This window comes from Alternaria ventricosa (genome assembly GCF_023758065.1).
Source record: "Alternaria ventricosa strain BMP 2768 chromosome Unknown scaffold_11, whole genome shotgun sequence".
Lineage (NCBI taxonomy): Eukaryota > Fungi > Ascomycota > Dothideomycetes > Pleosporales > Pleosporaceae > Alternaria > Alternaria ventricosa.
In genome coordinates, this window is record NW_026055691.1 from 800,216 (window position 1) to 821,843 (window position 21,628).

General features: G+C 53.2%; 7 protein-coding genes across 7 annotated transcripts; 2 read left to right on the forward strand and 5 right to left on the reverse strand.

The window, feature by feature from the left end:
- Positions 1 to 905: 905 nt before the first annotated feature.
- Positions 906 to 2,521, reverse strand: J4E93_006763 (uncharacterized protein; the record flags this gene model as incomplete). The annotated part of the gene is made up of 2 exons (XM_049344673.1): positions 906 to 2,047; positions 2,101 to 2,521. 2 exons carry the CDS (start codon positions 2,519 to 2,521, stop codon positions 906 to 908), a joined length of 1,563 nt encoding a protein of 520 aa, XP_049198327.1.
- A 3,897-nt stretch (positions 2,522 to 6,418) lies between these two features.
- Positions 6,419 to 9,205, forward strand: PAN3 (PAB-dependent poly(A)-specific ribonuclease subunit 3; the record flags this gene model as incomplete). Its single annotated transcript, XM_049344674.1, has 5 exons — positions 6,419 to 7,058; positions 7,111 to 7,170; positions 7,220 to 7,414; positions 7,467 to 7,567; positions 7,655 to 9,205. The coding sequence occupies 5 exons, from the start codon at positions 6,419 to 6,421 to the stop codon at positions 9,203 to 9,205; spliced, it is 2,547 nt and encodes an 848-aa protein (XP_049198328.1).
- Positions 9,206 to 9,965: 760 nt separating this feature from the next.
- Positions 9,966 to 10,963, reverse strand: J4E93_006765 (uncharacterized protein; the record flags this gene model as incomplete). Its single annotated transcript, XM_049344675.1, has 3 exons — positions 9,966 to 10,355; positions 10,426 to 10,802; positions 10,852 to 10,963. The coding sequence occupies 3 exons, from the start codon at positions 10,961 to 10,963 to the stop codon at positions 9,966 to 9,968; spliced, it is 879 nt and encodes a 292-aa protein (XP_049198329.1).
- A 910-nt stretch (positions 10,964 to 11,873) lies between these two features.
- Positions 11,874 to 14,353, reverse strand: DRS1 (nucleolar DEAD-box protein required for synthesis of 60S ribosomal subunit; the record flags this gene model as incomplete). The annotated part of the gene is made up of 2 exons (XM_049344676.1): positions 11,874 to 12,626; positions 12,677 to 14,353. The coding sequence occupies 2 exons, from the start codon at positions 14,351 to 14,353 to the stop codon at positions 11,874 to 11,876; spliced, it is 2,430 nt and encodes an 809-aa protein (XP_049198330.1).
- Positions 14,354 to 15,189: 836 nt separating this feature from the next.
- J4E93_006767 (uncharacterized protein) lies at positions 15,190 to 16,293 on the forward strand (the record flags this gene model as incomplete). The annotated part of the gene is made up of 2 exons (XM_049344677.1): positions 15,190 to 16,032; positions 16,087 to 16,293. 2 exons carry the CDS (start codon positions 15,190 to 15,192, stop codon positions 16,291 to 16,293), a joined length of 1,050 nt encoding a protein of 349 aa, XP_049198331.1.
- Positions 16,294 to 17,094: 801 nt separating this feature from the next.
- On the reverse strand, positions 17,095 to 19,067 carry J4E93_006768 (uncharacterized protein; the record flags this gene model as incomplete). Its single annotated transcript, XM_049344678.1, has 5 exons — positions 17,095 to 17,167; positions 17,222 to 17,386; positions 17,433 to 17,547; positions 17,598 to 18,865; positions 18,913 to 19,067. 5 exons carry the CDS (start codon positions 19,065 to 19,067, stop codon positions 17,095 to 17,097), a joined length of 1,776 nt encoding a protein of 591 aa, XP_049198332.1.
- A 1,010-nt stretch (positions 19,068 to 20,077) lies between these two features.
- Positions 20,078 to 21,255, reverse strand: J4E93_006769 (uncharacterized protein; the record flags this gene model as incomplete). The annotated part of the gene is made up of 3 exons (XM_049344679.1): positions 20,078 to 20,156; positions 20,210 to 21,053; positions 21,108 to 21,255. 3 exons carry the CDS (start codon positions 21,253 to 21,255, stop codon positions 20,078 to 20,080), a joined length of 1,071 nt encoding a protein of 356 aa, XP_049198333.1.
- Between the last annotated feature and the right edge of the window lie 373 nt (positions 21,256 to 21,628).

Genomic DNA, 21,628 nt, shown 5'->3' on the forward strand with positions numbered 1-21,628 from the left:
TAATCCTTCCTCTTATGCATCGTGTATACAAACGGCTACCGTCGAAGCCACAAGAATCCAAGTGTCGGTGATTGCCGTGCATGAAACATCTACTGATGTGGTGTTATGTTCAATCCGCATTGCCGGCCAGGTCGCCCTCAACAGACATTGGCTTTCGTTCAACACATCCATACAGATATCGTGTGCGTATGTCCGCGGGCGGAGGTGTTGGATGATCGGGTGGATACGGACGCTGACAAACGCCTCTGAACTGATTAGCCGCCTTGGAAAGCATATGGGGTGGAAAGCACGCACTTACGAGCTCATTGTGGGTATCAACCAAGACGGACCAAGGCGCCAATGTTGGGGATAAGACCCATTTATACGTCTTGTAATCACAACAACTGATTCAAGCCGTGCGGAGAAATGAGACCCGGGGTACGAGGTTCACATGTCACTTTGACTGGACGCCTGAGGGGTCCAGTACGGTTATCCGGGACTAGTTGTGGGGAGAGTGTGACTGAACGTTAGATCTGGGGTGATGGGAGAATGTCGGTGTGTTGGCAGCGAATGGCACGGCGAGATGTTTGTAAGTGGCAATTAAGCGATGAAGCACGTGTTGGTGTTGTGCCGTGGCCCCGATGGAAGTGACGACCAGGGAGTAGGCGCGATGGAGTGAAGGACAATCTGAGGCAGGTGCGATAAGACCACGGCTGCGCAACAGTGCGCAAGGATCCGCACATCATGCCTGCAATTCAGAATTTGGGTATTTGTAGTTGTTTTTTCTATACCTAAGCTACCTAGGTATCGAATCAACTGCAGCATCATTGACAAGGCGATGTTGTGCCGTGATGTCGACATCGAAGCCGGGATCCCGGAAAAGGCAACCGCGGACCTTCTGACACGTGCCTCGCTCAAAATTCCTCTCAATCCTCCTCAGAGTCCCCCTCAGCATCTTCTTCCTCCCCCACAAACCTAGCCCGCTTACTCGGACTAACCTCACCACCATCCTCGCGCCCTCTCTTCTCAACCCTAGGAGTATCTTCCTGCTCCTGCGCCCACAGTGCCGCCTCCAACTCCTCTATCAAATCCACATCGTCAGCTTCACCCTCCCCTTCAACCTCTTCCCTATTCCTAGACTTCTCTATTGCCATCTCTAGGCCCTCGTCAACCCTTGACGCGCGCTGTCGGTAGCAAACGTTGCCGTTCTTGACATGCTCATGGTATCGCTTGCACCATGCGCCCTCAGTGCTCTCTTCGATCTTCAGTGTGAGGTTGCGTCGGACCATGCGCAGACTTGTTTGCATGATGTCGAAGAGGAGCTCGGGGTGTAGATGGAAGCCCTTGCGCGTGACTTTCCCGATGATGCGCTCGGTCTTATCGCCGCTCAGGGCGAGTGCATCAGCCCAAAGCAGTCTCGCTCCACACCTAGGTGATGTATACGTGTAAAGCAAGTTGAGGAGGTCAGTATGGACTGACGTAACATCTTTGTCAAGTTCAGGGTCCGTGACCTCCAAGTCGTAGTCTCTAGGAAACTGATCAAACTCCGCTGGGATGTTCTTGCCCTTCCGCCACGCCTGTTGTGCGACTCGCTTGCGCCGATTGAGCGCTCGGTTCGGGAGCCAGATTTCCTCCTGTTTCTCTTCCTTTTCTCCGTCCTTTTCCTTGTCTTCTTCTGCCTTTTTGCGCTTATCGTGGAATATGCGGATCCATGTGTCGGCAACCATGTCGCAGAGATCCCAGAGCTTCTCTTGGTAGCAGACAATGTAAAGTTGGGTAAGGGTATTGGCGCTGTAGGGTAGGGCCTGATATGGGTTGGCGGCATCGGTGAGGCCGGGAAGGTCGAGGTGGATCTTGGCGTTGCTCTTGAGGTTACTCAGAATGGAGTACACATGTCGGTCTGCTATGAATGGGGGAGGTTCTGCAGACGATGCATCCGCCCTGTCTTGTTCGTCTGATTTGCTAGCGGCAGCGCCAGACGGCTTGTAGCTCTTGGGTGGACGACCTCTTGGCTTTGGTGTCTTTGGTGGCTGCTTCATCTGCTCCTGTGCCTTGTGTGTGGTGTATGCTGAACTAAGGTCAGCAATCTGGGCTCATAATACAAGAGAAATAATCACTCACATGGATCAGTCTCGATGGATCCTCTGCCATCGTCTCTAGCATCTTCCTCGGCCTGATCAATGAATGCATCGATCTCGCTACCCTGAGCGGCGTCGTACTGGTTTGGCTTTTGGATCGCTCGTCCAGTGCGAGTCGTGACCGGCGCTGCCTCTACGGATTGCTGAGGAAGGTCGTCGTCTTGATCTTCGCTCGCGCCATATCTAGGTGTCGCATGGCGCTGCTGCGCTGGGCTATCCGATCTTCCCACCGACGGCTTCAACAGTAGCTTGGGTCCCGGTCTATCGGATTCAGCTTCTGGCGCCGGTGTCGCTGACTTCGAGGCTCTGCCTTTCGGTCGGCCGCCACCACGGCTACCACCTTTGGCGCCACCACGAGGACGTCCTGCTGGCTTTCCCGTCGTCACTGTCTTCTGTTTACCCATTGAGCTGTCGACGAAGACTTTTCGGCTGATGCAAATCTGCGACGAGATCGATAAGTCGCTAAGTATGTGGTCGGTCTGCGGTTGAGAACGAGGGAGTAGTTGCGTTGGTGTTGCAGAGTCTCAGTTGTAGGAGATAGAACCTACGATTACTTTCGTAGCCTAGTCTGCTGAACGTAGTGAAGGTGAGCGATTATCGCCCGTTGCGTCTGGCAACGCTAGGCTACCGAGACCGTAGAACAATAGAATGAGCAGGCATCTGACCGTATTGAGAATATTAAAGCAGCGCAACTTCGCTCGCATAGTGAATACCGAATAGGCGTAGGAGCTTGCGCGCTCTCTAAGTGAGAGTGAGATACTAAGATCCACCAGGTACGTCATCAAGATGATCGGTCGTGCGCTTTCATCACAAACGGTATTGAGAAGATGAGAAATTGGCCTGCGCCAGTCCATAAGAATGGAGTGTTCCAACAAAGTCTATCATGTGCAAAGAACCAAAAGATAAACGAAGAATGCGACCAACAACAAACCTAGAAACCGAATTCAGCCCCCGGATCGGGGTAACCTTCGCGTCTAAACTCCAACTCCTTCTCCTTCGCTTCATACCTTGTATAAAGCCGTTCAGCTCTCAAGACGCACTCCTGACAAAATATAACGCCGGAGTCCTTGGGAAGAAGAAGCGATAGATGATGGTCCAGGCAGGACTTTTCGGACTCACAGTTCTGACCACAAGGTTGCTGAGTAACACAGTAGACCTTGTGGCCACAATGTAAATTGTGCTCTTGGAGATCTGGATTGGGGAATGGTGCCGCCAATAGGGTCTCGACTTGGTCATTCGGGATCTGGAGAGCCGCTACGATTTCTCCGCGTGTGAGGGCGAGAGAACGTCGACGGTACTTCTGGAAGAGGTAGTGGTCTACTGGGATGCCCTGGCAGACTTCGCAATAGAGCGGTTCTTGACGCAACGAAAAGTCATTGGGTCGGATACTTATGTGCCTTGGACTAGGAGAGGACGAGTTAGCGATCGACAGAAATTAACAGCTTCGTCGATAACATACGCCGTGGGGGACTTTAGGATAGTCTCTGAGAACAGTGGGTTGGCTCCATTTATGGGGTATCGGCAGTTGCTACCGCATCTCGTATCCGGCCCATCGATAACGACAACATGGCCGCAGTCGAGGAGGTGAAACATGTTCGGCGCGGTTCGACCGTGGTCGTCTACAGTGCCGCTACATGGTCTGATCATCCGTATCGCACTTGTGACCCTCTCGACGCTGTCCTGTGGTGTGTCCCGCTTTTGTTGCTCCGTTAGAGCTGGACCCCAGGGCATATTGAAGATAGCGTGATGGTAGATAGCGAGTACTCGTGATGGTTGACAACTATAGAAGAAGATTTTCCTAGTATAATCGTTTGTCGAGCGTCCAGTAGCGATATTGATAAGTGCTTTGCGGGGCGGTTGTCTAGACAGCCGAGTGACCACAAGGTACAAACGCGCCTATGGAGAACGTGAAAGTGAATCGAAGAAGTGGAAAATTAGGCAGCAAGTCCGAGCTCCCCAACAATACTCCTGCCTCCAGTTTCATTTTCGCGACAGCTCTTGACTGACTTTCGAACACCGCCGGAAGTCGCAATGGCAGCGAACCAAGAGGAATTCGTCCGCATTGGCCTGCGCGCGACGACAAGCAGCGATGGTACACCGACGCTGTGTGCAATCTGTCTTGATGAGCTACAGTCGGACCAGGAGGTCGACGAGATTCGTCGTTGCGGCCACACTTTCCACAAGCATTGCTTGCTGGCCTGGCTCAACTCATGGAACACACAACACAGCAGCTGTCCAAACTGTCGCCTGCCGCTCTTTCCGAGTCGTCACCCTCTAACTGTAAGCATTGTTTATGAAGGCAATCCAGGCGCATTCGCTAATCGTGGCGACACAGCCACCCCCAATTGGTGTCGATGAACAAGGAGATCTGGCGGGCCTATTCACGAGCTTAGACGAACTAAGTAACACCGTGTCCATGCTGGGAGACACGGTGGTAGCTTTTCGCAACCACAACAACTTACTCCTGAGCGAGCTTAGGCGCCATAACCTTGATGTTCCTGATGCATCGCCAAGCGACCCTCGATTCCGACGTGCGTTAGAAGCCGTTCACGAGTTGAAACCGGTGCCTTCATGTATCATGCCCGACCCGGCAACAGGCGAATACACACCTATAGAGGAGCGTTATCGCAGACTGAAAATCTTGGAAACAGACCGAATTTCCGGCGTCGCTCTCGAGGACCGCTGGAGGAATCGCTCTGCGTTCGTGCGCGACCTGGAGCGATTGGAGCAGCTTCGTCTCCATCTTGGTCCCCAACCGGCTTCAGACAACCGTCCCGAGCCAGGTCTAGACCAGACAAGGTTGCTTATCGAATATGGCGCCCTCTTGAACAAACTCATGCCTGACAACTGGCACTTCACTCCCGACGAGACCGGGGCTATGCGCAGCGAATGGCTAAGGAGTGCTGTTATTGGCAGCTTTGATCGGGAGCTCCTGCAAGAGACAAGGTTGTTCTCACTTCTCTCGATCGCAACTGAGAGGGACACCAGGCAAGCGCTTGAGGGTATTCCGGAACGAGCAGTAAGGTTCATGCTTGGAGACTACAGACACAATTGGTTTGTGAATGCAGGCATTTTCCGTCACTACATGGCCAGCGAAAGCCAGTTGGGTGGATCATCGACTGTCGTACCTACACCACAGGCGTTCATGGTAGAACGTCCAGCACGACAGCGAGAAGTGTCTTCGTCGCGTCCGGGCGAAGGTAGTAGATGGCAACCCGGTATGTCGCCGTTCAGATCCTCGGCCGCTCAGAGCCAGAGTATGAGAGTTAGTTGGTTCGATGAGATGCCGCGTGGAGCCAATGCAGAAGCTCTGCTTGACCCGGAGTATCTCCAGTGGCGGCAAGAGCAGGGTGAACCGTCAAGATTCAACAGTCCCAGAGCCGTGGGAGGAGCAAGCCGTACCATGAGTGCTGAACCTGTCGCTGCACAACAACAGACCCGGCCCGTCGTCAATGGGGGTAGCAGTACGTTCACACAACTGCCTCGTACACCGGACATGGACGAACTTGTGCGACCACCCCAGAACAGAGAGCCAGATATTCACCCGGAGCAGATGAGTCAGCGAGGAGAAATCCATGAGGCCGTCTTCAGCGAGCTGCAACCGCTAATCCCTGGACCCCAAGCACAAACAGAGGCATCCAGACAGTGCCCTCGCCAGGCCATTCACGACCGCAGCGTGCAGACCAATGCGAATGCCATGGGTGCTCGGATGATTCGCATATTCCGACATACTCTTCATCGACGCCGGTCAAGGTAGAAGAATACATTGCGAACGGCGAAGACAGAAGTCGTGAGGGAGACATGGAGGGCGTTTGAGTGAGGAGTCAAATGCGTGAGCGACAGATGGGATCAGAGAAAGGCGAGGGACATGAAGGTATAATGACCTGCAATGTTCGTGCAGAGACAAATTCCAATGCAATTAAGACCTCGTGTTCAGTGTTTGATGTTGACCTCAGGCGGTTGTACCTAGGTGGTGATGTGTGAAGCATGCCGAGGGGGAAGTTGGATGACTGAGCGGATGACTAAGCCACCCGCTGCAAACACGCCAAACAGCAGGGAAGGCGGGTGTTCGCTGATAGGTGTAGCCCGCAGCTATCACACCTCACTCACCCAGCGCGCCTGCTCGTCTAGTCTGCCTCGCCATTTGGACTGTGCCTGCTAATGGAGACGCGGCTGCTGCTCCTACAGGACGCTGGACTCGCTGGGGGTGGCTCATAGCCCGCAATTCCGAAAGGTACCCATCCAATTGTCCCGCCCCAGCATGCCACTCTCGTCGGCTATCGCGAAACATCCCGCCCGCCATGTCTGACGGCGGCCCTGGACATCCCCAGGCGCCGTCTCTTCCTGCCCACGACGTGTCGCCGCTGATGGGCTCGCTCTCTAATGTGCTCGCAGGAACTTCTGACCACGCCGGCCACAGGTTGCCCACCATTCAGCCTGCATCGCCGCCGAACAAAGGCGCGCCGCACGCTTCCACGACGCCCACGCGCCCTGCCTTCTTTTCCGTAGCCAGGGGCCACCCACATGCGACTGCCGTTGCCAGCTCTGGCTCCTCGACTACCGAATCCTTCTCCGAGTTGACGTCGTCGTCGTCACGGGACTCGCTTCCCAATCCCCCCGGGCGCAACGCCCCTACCACGCCCCAGAAACAGGCGCGCACCACCAGGCGGAAACACTCAAACAAGTCCACGGGCCGATGGAGTAGGGGAGGCGGCTCGTCAGATGATACCGGCTCCGACCGCAAACCACCCACCTCGCAGCCCGTAGAGCCCGCGCAGAGCGCTGCTCGCTCACCCACGACTGCGTCCAAGACGCGCCAGCAACCCACTATTGCTACCAACAACGCCTCGAAGAGCCAGCCGCGATTCATGGCAACAACCTTTGGCGGTCCTTCGGGTGATTCGCGACGGGGAGTGGTCTCTCCTCGCCCTAAGGGACGCGGTATGACGCAGCCACACCTTATACACATGTCATGTCTGACTGGCCTATGCAGAAGCGAAGAACACCCTCTGCCGCAATGTCACCATCTACGGACATTGCCGGTACGAAAACAGTAAGTGCTGCTGGTCGCACCTGTCGAATCCTGTGGTGACCCTGTCTAGCCTGCCCCTACATCCACGACACCCTCAAGCTGGGCCAGAACGAGAACGCCAAAAAGAGATTCAATGTCGACTCTCCCTCCTTCACGCCTCTGCAGGCGAGTACCAACGGATCTGTGACCCCGTCCTCTCGCAGTGCCGCCATCTCGCCCAAGGCGGCCAATGCTGCCGTCTTCACTCCCAAATCGCAACGCTCCGGTGAGTCCTGAGCATTCGCAAATGACTTCTATATGCATGCTGATCGTCTCAGCCGTCACCACTCCGCATATGCACGCGAAAGAACCCGCCATTGATTGGAATTCACATGACTTCCAAGATTTTGTCCCGCAGTCTTTTGAGGGTCAGCAGATGGTGCGTGGCTTTACTTGATATATCTGTCTTCAATTCGTGACCTTGGAGCACGTTCTTACATGCAGTTCTCGACTCACAACGCCCTAGGTGGACCCTAATGTGGGCTACGATCCTTTCAGCACACCGTCCAGCATCTCTACCCTGGCAGGTGCAACCCACCAAGCTGCTACCATCAACCCGTATGCACAAGATGCTTCGACGACGTATTTCCAGAACGCCAACGCGTTTCAAACTCCAGCATACCATCTGTACTGGCCGGTAGGGCCTCAGCCGACGGGTCTGCTTGCTTACCAGCGTACTGCACATGATTTCTTCATACCTGACGCTCTTCGGGAAGAGCTGCAAAAGAAGGCGGATATTGCACGTCAGGTCGCGCCGAATAGTACTTTGCCGGTCATTGAGCAGTTTCACTCCTTGTTTTGTTTAGACATGTCACCCCAGAAGAACACGGCTCCATTTGGGTACGCCAGCTGGATCTACAAAGCTGTGTCAAGCAAAGATGGCAAGACGTATGCGCTACGCCGTCTGGAAAACTTCCGCCTTACAAGCGAGACCGCGATTCGCTCCGCTCAGCCATGGAAACGCGTTTTGAACGGCAATGTGGTTACAATCCACGAGGCGTTCACTACTCGAGCTTTTGGCGATAGTTCTCTAATCTTAGTCACGGACTACCATCCAAATTCGAAGTCACTTGCTGATGAGCATTTCAAGCCGGTGCAGCGTTTCCATGGGAGGCAACCGGCATCATCACACGTACCGGAGCAAGTGTTATGGGGCTACATTGTTCAAATTGCATCGGCTCTAAAGGCCATACACGGTTCGGGTCTCGCAGCGCGCCTCATCACACCTTCGAAAATACTGTTGACGTCAAAGAACCGGATACGACTCAACGCATGCAGTATTATGGACATAGTTCAGTTTGACAATGCGCGTCCCGTGCCCGAACTGCAAGCAGACGACCTCGTTCAGCTGGGACGACTAATACTTTGCATCGCCAACAACAACGCCACAGCCCACTTGCAAATGCAAAAGTCGATGGACTATATCACTAGAAGTTATACAGCTCGTCTCAAGGAGTGCGTGCAATGGCTGCTTAACCCTCAACCAGCACCAGGAGCACCATCGTCTCCTACAACACCGGCGCCGATGCAGAAAGACATTGACACCTTCCTGGGAGGTATCGCCGACCAATTCGCATCAGTCTTTGACAGTGAACTACATGCTCAAGACACCCTTACGGTGAACCTCGGAAAGGAATTGGAATCATCGAGATTGGTCCGCCTGCTGGTCAAGCTGAATATGATCAACGAGCGACCAGAGCTAGACGCTTCTCAAAACATGGCCGGCAACAGCGGCGCAAACCCATCATCGGTATGGGCAGAGACTGGAGAGCGCTACTACCTCAAACTGTTCCGCGACTACGTCTTCCACCAAGTAGACGCCAACGGACACCCAGTCACCGACCTTGCACACGTTCTCGACTGCTTGAACAAGCTCGACGCCGGGACCGACGAGAAAATACCGCTCGTCAGCCGAGACGAGCAAAACGTGCTGATAGTGAGCTACCGCGAAGTAAAGCGGGCACTAGAATCAGCTTTCCAGGACCTGGTCCGGGCGGGACGTGTTTCGGGGAAATAGGATTCCTCAACCCCCAGTCCACCCGGCTAGCATCTTTATGGATGGACGGAAGAAAAAGGGTTTCTCATCAAAGGGGCTGCGACGAGACTCAGCTTGTCGGAAGGCCCAGACGACGCGTATGTGAATGTTGTTTGTGAGGAAGAAACGATTGGATGGACGAATGATTTGGAATGGGCTGGAGATGAACTGTTGGAGATGCTTGCATGAGTTGCGTATTACTGTTGTAGCGAAGGAAACGAGATGGGGATAGTAGGGATTAGAGGAAACACGTATTATTCATAGCGCAATGAAAACGCAATTCTAGCTTCACATGACATCTGTTTGTAACGATCACTTCCATCATCCAGTTGTTCAGATATATACAGCAAACGACATATTATTATGTTGGCGTACAAAGGCCTTATCAAGACTTTGATCTTTTTTTCTCCGCGCCGCAAAGCCTAGGACCATCTATAGAGGCAAAGAAATAACAGTCGTACAAGATAGAAAGCTGGAAGCTAAAAAAACGAATGAAGAAAGTTTGAAGCAGACAAGTGAAGTCGCAAATCACTACAAAATGAGTAGGTGAAAACAAGAAAGAAAAAAAGATGAAGAGGGAGAAAACCGCATACAGAAGATCGGATCTGTACACGTGCATGCCCCGCAAAGATAACCCCCCAGGTGAGCAGTACTCCTCATTACTCACGAGTCTGTCGATCCTTTCGCCAGCTCTGGACTTTAGACCCGCTTATGTGTGTTCCTTTCCCATCAGAAGAAACGTCTATTGACTCTTCTTCGCGCCCCCCTTCCTAGGCAAACCAGCCTTCCTCCTCGCCTCCCTATCACCCTCCGCGAGCCACTGGCTCGCCTTAACCATCTGAACTATGTTTATCCACTGCTTGACAGCCATAAAGGGAGCGGAGGTAAGCATGCAGATCCAAGGGACAGTCGAGTCCATCTTGTTGGCGCGAGCCATCTCCATGGCTGCGGCGGAGAAGGGGCTAGCGAAGAACATGGAGGGTTTGGGAGCGGCGGGCGAGCCGGGCTGGATGGACGAGGGGTTGTTGAGGTCGGAGAAGAGGGTCGGGGAGAGGAGGGGCGAGCTGAAGGAGAGGAGGTAGAGGGCGATGAAGAAGATTTCGTTCATGGCGCAGAGGGTGAAGAGGACTTTCTGTGGGGGGTGTTAGCATATGCTTTGTGATGACTGTGCTACACACGAGATTCCAGTTGAAGTAACGTACGTTGTTGGAGTAGTACTGCTTCAACAACCAACTCCTGCTCTCATTTACATTCTTGTGGCTCTGTCCGCTACCGCCCATGCTCAGCGTCGCGTACATGTGCATGTAGTGGCTAGCCAAGTCGAGGGAGATGAGGCCCTGGAAGACGATGCTGAAGCGCGGGAAAGCCTGCGCCAGGAAAACGAGCAGACATGTTGTTGTACACCTGTCCGTCACCATGTCGAGCACAGCTCCAAACTTGGTGCTCTGTTCGTAGGCCCGCGCGGCGTATCCGTCGAGCGCATCAAGCAGGCAGGATATGCTGTAGAGGAGGGTGCATGTGCGTGGGTGGAGGGGCATGTAGTAGAGCGAGATCAGGGCGAGGAAGACGCGCGAGTAGCCTGTGGGAATGTTAGCTCGTGTATGGTGATATGGAAAGGACGCGCCTACCGATCAAGTTTGGGATGAAGAGGAATATGTTCTCGTACGCGCTCTCCTTCTCAGCCTGTGCTGGCCGTACCGCGGCGCCGTTGCCGTTGGCTTGTGTTTGTACTGATGCCATGGTGGTCGAGATGGCGTCCGATTTGTCTTCCCGATTATCCTCAATGGAGACACTCGCTATAGCTGCGTGTCTTTGTATACACGTGTACCCCGCTGCGCTTACTGCAGAGAGTGGAGGCTCGTATGCGCGCTCTGCTGATGCTCAGAGCGCTAGGCAGCAGGTGCTCGTATGGGATGACGTGCAGCGAAGTAAAGTCCAGCGCTGGGCGTGAACGGACGGAATCGTTCGGAACGGGCGTACTGAGTGCCAACAAAACGCTTTGTCGGGCTTGCAATAGCTGTTGAAGCTGTGCGGGTCCAGACCAGAAAGTTGTCGAATGAGCCGCCGATAAGCCGAGCTGATAACGAAACCCTGTCGCGAATGCAGGTGCTTGGTAGTACGGCTGCCAAAAAAGTAAGACCGAGATGGACAAGAAGGCGGAGTAAGAGGTGTTGGAAGGAGCGTACGTGTCAAGAAACTGGTGGAAGCAAAAGTAGTTGTGCCTGGAAATTGAGGAACCATAAATCTGCCATGTTCGTCCGCCAGCTCCCGGTTACCCGCCTAGACCGGAAAGGGGGTGGGCTTGGCATATGAGGTCAATCGCACATCAGTTCCGTCACCGGACCAAACGGACCATGTACCCTCATCAGCAATGGACATTGTGAAATTCTGGTTATTGTTTTCACACCATCTGCCAGGTCTTGCTGCTGACGGTAGTCTCTCATGTTTCATGCAGAAAGGCAATACAACAGCGGGGAAGTCTTCAATGAGACTCTGCTTGCGTAAAGACCTACGAATTTGTCTACGTATTCGTCAAGCCTGTTCATGTACTTTTGTACCTCGCACTATCCATGTACCTTGAGAGGCAATTAATCGATAAATCGTGATCAGAGGTATCATTAAGCTATGTAACCACTCCTGAACGAACCGCCTACTCTTTGAAGCCCTTGAACGACCCGGTCTTCGCGGCGATCTTCTTCGACTTAGCCTTCTGGTGAGCCTGCTTCTCCTTCGCTTTGCCGGTACTGAGACCACGATCCGCCTTGCCCTTCTTCCATACCTTGCCTTCTGATCGGACGTCGTTCATCTCGAGCTTCTTGCGGTCTTTGCCACTGAGCTTCTTCCCCTTCTTAGCCTTCAAGGCTGCTCCGGCAGATTGGGAAGATCCGTTTAGTGCAGCAGCACCCTTCTCCTTCTCTGCCAGCTTGTCCTTCTCGGACTCGAACCATGTGCGCCTTGGCCGAGACTTGATCTCATCTTCGTGCTGGATCAGGTTCTCACCTCGCTTGAGGTCGCGCTCTGTGACGCTCATGGCACGCTCCTCTTTCTCTTCGGCGAGGACCTCCTCAATCTCGCCTTCAAGATCCTTGATCTTCTTCATCCACCTGTCGGTTTCTTCTACGGGTACTTGTCGACTGACAACCTTGGCGCCTTGGTCGCGCGAAGCCTTGACGGCCTGCTTGACAACTTTGCGGTCAGGTTCTGCGGCAAGCGTACAGGCACGACCACTTCGTCCTGCACGGGCGGTACGACCAACACGATGCATGTAGATATCGTGACTTTGCGGTGCTTCGTAGTTGATGACTACCGCGACGTTCTTGATATCAAGACCACGCGAGGCGACATCTGTAGCCAATAAATACGCCGACTTGCCGGATCGGAAAGCCTCTACGGATTGAATACGCTGTAACTGTTAGTGTCGCATCAAACGTCAAGTATGGTTAAGTTGCTTACCTGTTCTTGGCTCATGTTACCATGGAGCTCACTAGCCTTGAGCCCACAGAGAGCGAATACAACGCGCACCCTATGCGCTTCCTTCTTTTGCCTGAAGAAGATGATGACCTTCTCTGTGTAGATCTTTTCACAGATGTACATCAAATACGCAAGCCTCTTGTCTTCCTTGCCCTGCCTCAATCGCACAAACTCTTGCGTAAGACCCGCTACAGTATGCTTCTTCGCATCAACCATCAGGCGTACGGGCTTGTCCATACCGATACGGATAAGCTTGTCGACTGAGCTCGTCATGGTAGCAGAGAACAACATAGTCTGTCGTGATTTCGGAATAGTCGTCAGGATCTCGTTCAGTTGGCTCTCGAAACCCTCTTCGAGCATACGATCGGCCTCATCGAGAACAAGAATTTCGAGATGTTCAACCTGGAAGGCAGCTGTGTTGTGCATGTGATCGATGAAACGACCAGGTGTCGCAATCACAACATCTGGTCGTGTCTTCAACACGGCCTCTTGGTCTCGCGTTGAGAATCCACCAGCCATCAGTGCGAAAGTGATATCGGTGAATGAGGCAAGCTTGGTCGCGACGTTGAAACATTGTACCGCCAACTCACGAGTAGGCATGAAGATGGCGACACGAGTGGTTGGAACCTTCTTTGGCCGGTAGAGCAGACGTTCGAGGATAGGAATGAGGAAAGCGGCCGTTTTACCAGAACCAGTCTCGGCTCCTCCAACAACGTCCTTGCCTTGCATCGCAATCGGAACTGCTTTGTTCTGGATAGGCGTGGGTTCGGTGAAGCCAACAGATGCCAAACCTCGTAGAATAGGTCGTGAAAGCGACATGGCTTGGAAAGAACCAGTACCACCTTTGGCTCCCTTTTTCTTCTTGATCTGCACGCTGTCTTCGGGCGCGAAGAAAGCGGCTGCCTTCTTCGCCTCGACGGCGTCCTCTTCCTCGCTTTGGTCTTCATGGTCGGTGTCGGCGCCCTCAAGATCCATGGGATGTGGTACGTGCGGTACTTCTGCTTCGTCGTCTGAGTCGCCCTCCTCTTCGCTTCCACTACCCTCATCCCCTGAAGCCTCCTCCTCGTCCTCCTGGTCGTCCTCTGAGTCGCTTGCTGCGCCCATGCCGAACCCGTCTTCGGCCATGAGCTCGTCGTCCTCGCCGAAACCTTCAAAGTCGCCATTGACAGAAGCCTCGGGCGACTCTGTTTCTATGACTACTTGTGCGCTCTTCTTATTCCGTCTCCGCTCGATAATGTCGTCGACATCGACTGCGGTGCCTTTCTTCTGCGACTCCTGAGCCACTGTGCCATTATCGTTGCCCCAGCCGTCAAATTCCTCCACAAAGCCAGTGTCTATGTCGCCGACCGCGAATTCGAAGTCGCTGGCAATGTCGTCATTCTGTTCGACATCTTCGGTGGGTTCTGGCATGGCGTTGTCATCTTCTTCGATTTCTGGAGCAGGATCGGCTCCTTTCTTTCCCTTCTTCTTGTCCTTCTTCGCTTTCTTCGACGCGACTTCTTTCGGCTTAACGTGGAGGTCTGGGTCTTCAGTGTATTTCCTCTTCTTTCCAGCGCCAGCTAGTTTGGCCGTTGCTGCAGCCTCGTCGGCACCACCGTCGTCGGATACATCGTCGTGATCAGAGATGGTGAAAATGAAGTCGTCATCCTTAGGCGCCATGGTTATCGTGTGACGAAACCTCGTGTACTAGGGTAATTGCAGAGATAGTTGAGCGTTCTGCGTTTACAAGCGTCGCAGAAAAAGTTCGGGCTCGGGGGATCTGTGCTCAGCGCACCCCTGCAGTCTAAAAGTGGGGTCGCGGCAACCGTCGCGACTGCGAACAGCTTAGTTCTCCGAGTCGTGGCAAACATCACCCCGAAGTCTACATCATCTCAGATACTGTTAAGTTACTAATTGTCAATGATGTGTATGCAGCAAGATGCACACAAAATGTAGCCACCAGGATGCTCGCTAGCGCGTTGATAGCGCGTTGACAGCCTACCAGGCATCAGAGACGTTTGCGGCAAACGAACATCGCCCAATGACGACTGACGAAATGCGCCAATAGATGTCACCAGATCTCACACTGAATTGAGGCCGCTCTCTTATGTGATATTGCATAGATCCTGATATTATACTGCTTACTACTGCGAGTCTTCAGCCAATGACCCATCTGCTGGGCACTACACCTACAGATCTGTCTGACTTCAATCATCCACGGTACTAGCTTCCAGGTCTCAGGCTACAACCTTCCTATCAAGCGATTACGAAGTTTACCGTGAGTCACCGCCTGCCAGTTGAAGGTAACCAGGCATCCATAGCGCCTTCCGGTTTCATACCGTAACTCGACGTCAGCTGCAGCCTCAGCCTGATATATCTAGCCTTGTCAGTCACACTTCGGTTGAGGCTCCTTCTATACCGCGCTTCCGAGGTCTTCACTCTTTGATCTAATTTACTTGGTCGCTGGATCACCACTAATCGACACCGTACCACCTCACTGACCACCTCACTCCACCATGCGTCGAGTGCCACGAACAGCAGCCCCACCCACTGCAACCACCCGAGTCCTACGCTCGCAAACTAAACAAGCAGCCTCAGAAGCCCAGGCCACCAAGGTCACCAAGCCCACCAGGAAGCGTCGCCCACGTGCAGATCCCTGGGCGAAGAAGCGCAAACCAAACCCCAACCCCAGACCGCGCAAGCCACCGCCCACCCACTTCACATGCCGCATCTGCATCGAAGAGCAGGCCACCGATGAGTTCGTCAAATGGGTACCCCCGAAGCGCGGCCGCTGGCAGCAACACCTAGACGTCCCCTTCAACTGCATCGCCCACCTAGCCCGGAACCCCAGCAAACGCAAAATCGACCCCGTCTGCAAGACATGTATCGGCAACTTCCTCTCCGCAAAGATGGACACGCTCGGCGTACGCCAACTCGGCGCCGGCTGTCTAGAGCCCGGTTGTACGGAGCCCTGGGACCACCACTTCATCCTGCGCTACATGCCTCCCGGTGACGCGCTCGAGAAGTTCAACATGGAAATGTTGGAAGTGTGGAAAGAAACTGCGAGTCCCAAGCCGATGACCTGTCTCTCACCTACATGCACTGCGATCGGTCTGCCAGATGCGACAGCGGCTGGATACCCGCAAGTCGCGTGCAACGACTGTGCTTTCCGGTCTTGCGCCCAGTGTCTTGTCCCGTGGCACAAGGACGTTACGTGTGCGGAGTATGCGGCGAAGCATGTGGATGAGAAGATGAGTGACGCCGAGAAAGAAACGCTCAAGTATATGCAGGGTAAAGATGGAAAGAGGTGTCCGAATTGCCAGTTGGTTATCGAGAAAGATGGTGGATGTGATAGCATGGTAAGACCCGTCTTACCCCTCACATATATGTCACTTTGCTAATTTTACGATCAGTTCTGCGTTGGATGCCACAAATACTTCAACTGGGCAAGTGCCGCTTCAGCGTTGACTGGCGCTAAGAAAGCCGAAGCTCCTTACATCCGCGACATGCCGTACTGGCTTCACGATGGTATGGTTGTGTGCGAGATGGACGGTATCAATGGACTGGACGGTACTACTGGCGCGGTTGCTGCGGCGTCGGACAGCATGGTTGAGGGATGATGTGCGATATTGAACTGGCGAGGTTATGACTGTTATGATTACGAAGGAATATGCCTTATTTACATGTTATGTACTTGCGACATGGGTCCCGGCATGAAGTGGATTGGGGTTGGTCATGTGTTGTTAATGTCCAACCGGATCTCATAGAAGAACTTCAGCACATCACAATCACTCATACCCAATGATACCATCGATGGATCTGCCAGAGCACTTAGGCCCCAAATGGTGTAGATTTTTGGTTGTACAGAGTTTGCGTATTAGTTACAGAATCCCAGCTCGCAGCCACGAGTTCCTCTCTTTCCCGGTGTTTGTAAAGCAAATTGATCGCTCCCCTCGCTCTCTGAGACTCCAATCGCGCGGAGACGAATACCACCTGTCCCGCTCGTCGTGAAACGCCATGTGAATGCATTTTGAACGCCAACCAACGCCAACTGCAGAATGGGGGGTGATGCATTATGGTAAAAGTGGGTGATCAAACCTTCTTGTAGTGTTTTTGTGACGCGCTCTTCGGCGGTCTTTTCCTACTTTTTTTTCTGGTTTTGTTTGTTAGAGGCCCTCGGATGTACTGATACGCACCTGCACCTGATGCGGCGTCGGATCGCAAGTCCGGAGGCGGCTCTAGTTGATCGATAAGACCTGAGTAATCAGGCAGGCAGGTTGCTAACGAGCCGTACCTTAGTCGGCGCGTGAGGAAGCCGCCGGAACTGAAGAGAACAAGAATGTCAGAAACCCCAAGAATATCAAGTGAATGATGGAGAGTGTAGAAAAAGCGAACATATGCTAGCTTAGCTGAAAGCGAACTTATGCTGCCGCTGGAGTAGCGACTCCATTGGTAGCCAGTTCGGCCTGTCGACGCTTTGCTGCCGAATGCTCGCTGTCCTGTATTAGCACAATCGTCAGCATAATGGCGTATGGTTACTCTCGGGACGCGGGTGAGCGTCGAGAGGATTTGGTAAGGCGTGAGTCACGCACGTCAATGCCTGTATCGGCGAAGTGGCGCTTAGCACTTTTCGCGTCCTTCTTCTTCTTGTCTTTGCTAGACTTCTTCGGTCGGGTCTCTCCTTTGACGAAGACATCATCGGGAAGCGCAGTGCTGACAAGTTAGCAATTGTCTAAACATGGATGAGCGGTATACTTACTTGCGCGTATGGACCACCTTAACCGACATCACTTTGTCATCGTAAAGGTCCGAGTCGGTGATGAAGCTCCTAAATTGGCTCACTGGGTAGGAGATGTCGAGCGACTTGGTAGCATCTACACGCCGAGTTAGCTGTGCTATGTGATGCATAACAAAGTATACGAACCTGGAGGCAAAGTAAGACCAATATAGAACGTCGTCGTATAAATGATGTGCGTCTCGCCGTTCGCTGGCTCAGTACCTTCGGCAGGAACTTCGGATGCCGGAATCATGTACTCGAGAGAACCTTGCGTGACCTCATGGAACTGATCGTCTTTGCAGCGGTGGAAGCGTTCAAAGTAGTGAATGTACGGGCGGGCGGTGTCGATGCCCGTTTGTCCATCGTCGATGCCTTTGACGATATGACGGATTTTCGACTGTACCAGTCCGGAGAAGGTCGAGTTGGCTTCCTTAGTCCGACTCGCGGCGACGACACTGAGGTAGTATTTGTGGTCTTTGGTAAAGAAGGAGTGGCGCTCGAAGAGTGAATCCCAGTCCTTGGCGCCCGAGAAGATATGCTGTAGGATCTTGTCCGCTCGCCCGAACTCCTCCTTCATGATTCGCAGCGTCGATGGCATCACCGTATGTGTAGCGCACATGGAAGGAAAGGCGGGTGTGATGATGGGCATGAGGTGGGCGCGATCGCCGCCGTAGACCTGTGGGTTCCACACTCGGAGACCCAAGTCGCCCTCCTCGATGTGCTTTAGCATAACAGGTCGCGGCCAGGTCCATTTGTACATCAAGCTGAAGAACTTGGAAACGATAGTAGCGCCGTTGGCCATGGGATACAGCTGACAGATGCGCGCAACCATGATAGCCCACGCAACTCCGCCAGGGTATCCGAAGACTGCACCGTAGATGCCGCGGCGGTTTGACCAGAGTTTGATGGCCCTCAGCGCGTGTCGAAAGCTGACCTTTTGCGGCACCGCATCCAAGAGTTCGTTGGTGACTCGTGTGCCGTTCACACTCCGTGTTGCCGACTCGCCGAGACCTTCCAAATCCTTCTTCTCGATCGTCTCCATTGTTCTTGGTATCGACGATCTCTTCGGCAAGGACGCGAATAGCAGGTCTATGCTCACACCGCGATATTCCATCTTGATAATAGGGACAAAGGCATCTTCGACGGGCACGAATTCGGTGATGTCTTCGGCCTTGGACATCTCTCTGAAGGTCGGAGGGAAGTTTTTGAAGAATTCGTCGATGGTCACGAACTTGGGCGCGACAACGAGTGTATCGATATCCGACGTGGGACCGTGAACGCCGAGGGCGTAACTACCGAAGGTGAAGATCTTGCCGCCGGCGGCATCGAGGACAGGCTGCTGCACACCCTTCTGTTTGCCGACGCGACGGACAAACTCTTCGACGACCTTCTGAATGTGGTCGATGACCTCCTCCCTGCGAAGATTAGCTTGGCGCGACTACGTGTTCAGGGACTGCCGTACCTCCTGCGGTTGCCCTCGGGAGTCTCGAAGACATTCTCAGTCTTCAGCGTCTCGATGAGTTTGTCGTTTAGCCGGATATCGTGTTCAGTCGGCGCCGCCTCTGATATGGCGCTGGTGACTCCAAACTGCCGGGTGGGCTTCTTCTGGCCGTCCATGGTGAAGGGTGAGAGAATCGGGGTTGAAAGGGTCGCGCGACTTCGGGGGTGCTGCGGCGAGCTGGCGCGGAAGAAGTCGCAATCGGGCGCGTGTCGGGGTGGATTGTCGTGAGAGACGGCTGGGAAATGAGTGTAATAAGAGATTCAGCGCTCCCACATGGCGACGCGACCTTTCCCGAGTTGAAGTCTGGAAAGTGAATGCACAGCAATCAGAAGTCGAGGATGCATCCGTCTTTCGAGGAGCCCGTTGCCAAGCCGCTAGTGCGCCACTGTGGCTCATCTTAGAAGCGGCGGCATTCACCCGTCGCCATCGCAACAATGGCAAACCTTGCCAACTTAACATCACCATCGCCTAACATGGCGAGACAATTACCCTTGCATCTCTCCCACAAGAGTGCACTAGTGCTATTGCCTCCCGCTAATATCGCTGCACCTATCGAAGGCGTCCGACGCACGCACGACAAGAACTTCGAGCGATGGCCTGCGCATATAAACCTGCTATACCCTTTCCTATCGTCACCTTCTGAAACTAGCGGGCAAGGCGAGGACTCGCACTCGTCTCTCAAGCCTGACATACGTGTCCGTATCGCAAGAGCCGTTCAAGACATACGATCATTCCACATAACGCTCAATGCGGATCCACCCGGGTTCTTCAGCCACGGCAAAGGGGGCAGCAAAACAGTCTGGCTAGGTCCCACTACAGAAAATGTCCAACGGCTTCAAGCAGTTCTGCAACAGGAATTTGCTGAAGTAAATGCAGATCGACGGCCCTTCGTCCCTCACCTTTCTGTAGGACAGGTGAAGAGTGAGGTCCGCCTGGATGAACTCCGCACACTGATTAGAAAGAGAATAGCGGAACATGTGGATCACAGCCCAAATGATGAAGTTATGCCTGCAGCTTTGGACTGGCATGTTGATCAAGTATGTGTTATTCAACGTAATACCTACAATGATCGTTTCAAGGTAGTCGAGACTATCAAGCTGGGACAGCAGTAGCATCGTTTGCGAGATCAGTTCTTCGAAAAGAACTCCCGCATTTGGTCATCTAACCATTTCATGTCTTCGGTCGACTGCCCTGGTCCGCCGGCCCTAAGTTGCTTGTCAGCTTCAAATGTTCGATACATCCGGAGATACAAACCTACCAGTGGCCCCAGATAGAGGGAAAAACCTTCAATGTTCCCACGCCTGGCTTCATGTTCTGAACCTCAATTTCTGAATCTTCTGGTGGGAAATACAGATCTGTCTTCGCTGGCAGGACAAGTGTCTTCGCTTTGATACCCTTCATCGCTTTCTCAAAATCGCCATTATACGGTTCTTGCTGCGAGCAGTCACCAGCTTGCCATGTATGCGCCATGACCAGCATATTCTCTGGGTCTTTGGAGAGTGCCCAAGCTTCCCAGAAGTTGACAAGGAAGTCGTCCAGATTCTTGAATCCAAGCGTGGGTGCTGTCTCATACAGCTTCTCACGATAGAATGCTTGTGAGAAGCCCCAGCCAGCATAAACGCGTCCAAGAGCCTTCAATCCGACCTCTCGGTTCGAGGATGCGAATTGCACTGTTTTGCCTTGAGCAGCTAAAAGACTTGGCTTCGCAACTCCTGCTGAACTTGTTCCTATTGCAGCGTACAAGGCGCTCTTCACGCCTTCTAGGAAGACCTGGTTATGCAAGCTCGTCTTTGCACTTCCACAGAACGGTACCGCGAGGTCCATAAAGTCTGGGAACTGCGTAGCCCACTGGTACGTCTGTCCTGCACCCATGGACCAACCAAGGACTGCACGAGCATGCTTTACACCAAGATGTTTAGTGACGAGCTCATGCTGCGCTCTCACGTTGTCGTAAAACAGCACTTCTGGAAACGGGCGCAAATCTGGCATGTTGGATGGCGAAGACGATTGGCCATTGCCGAATAAAGCAGGCATGATGATGTAGTATTCAGAAGGGTTGAGTGTCTTGTCTGAGCCCGTCAGCCAGATATTGTCGGATATCGCTACATCATCGTATTAGCAGCTGCCCAGTAATGGGTGCCTGGGGCTACACATACTCCCAGAATACCATGTTGGATATATGATAGCAGGTAGCGACGGGTCACCTAAAGTCTTGTAGGCGATGAAAGCGTCTGGAATCTCTCCACCCGACTTGAGCTTGAAGTTGCCCAACTTGTAGGTTTGGTAATCATCGTTTGTAGACATGCTGGTCTCTAAAATGAAGGAATATAATGTTATTTAGGACAGCTATAGGAGCGAAGGTCCATTTATCATCATCCAGAGATATGCACAATCACGCTGCCTATCTATCATCACCATACCCCTCAGTTCCAGCTTCCGTGGTAGACCCTGCCACTAAGCTCTGGCATGGTTATCGTTTATGGCGGGGTAGCTGGGAGACATGGTGGGGTACATGACGTTGACAAACCCGTCCCTTGCGGCAAATCGCCGTGTGTACCCGTGAGAATGGCAATGGCCAAACCTTCTATACGGGCCAGGAACATATATCTTCTAGCAGCCTCAGTACGAATAGGAGTTTTTAATTCTAAGCGAGCTACCAAGATGCGTACAATGGCTG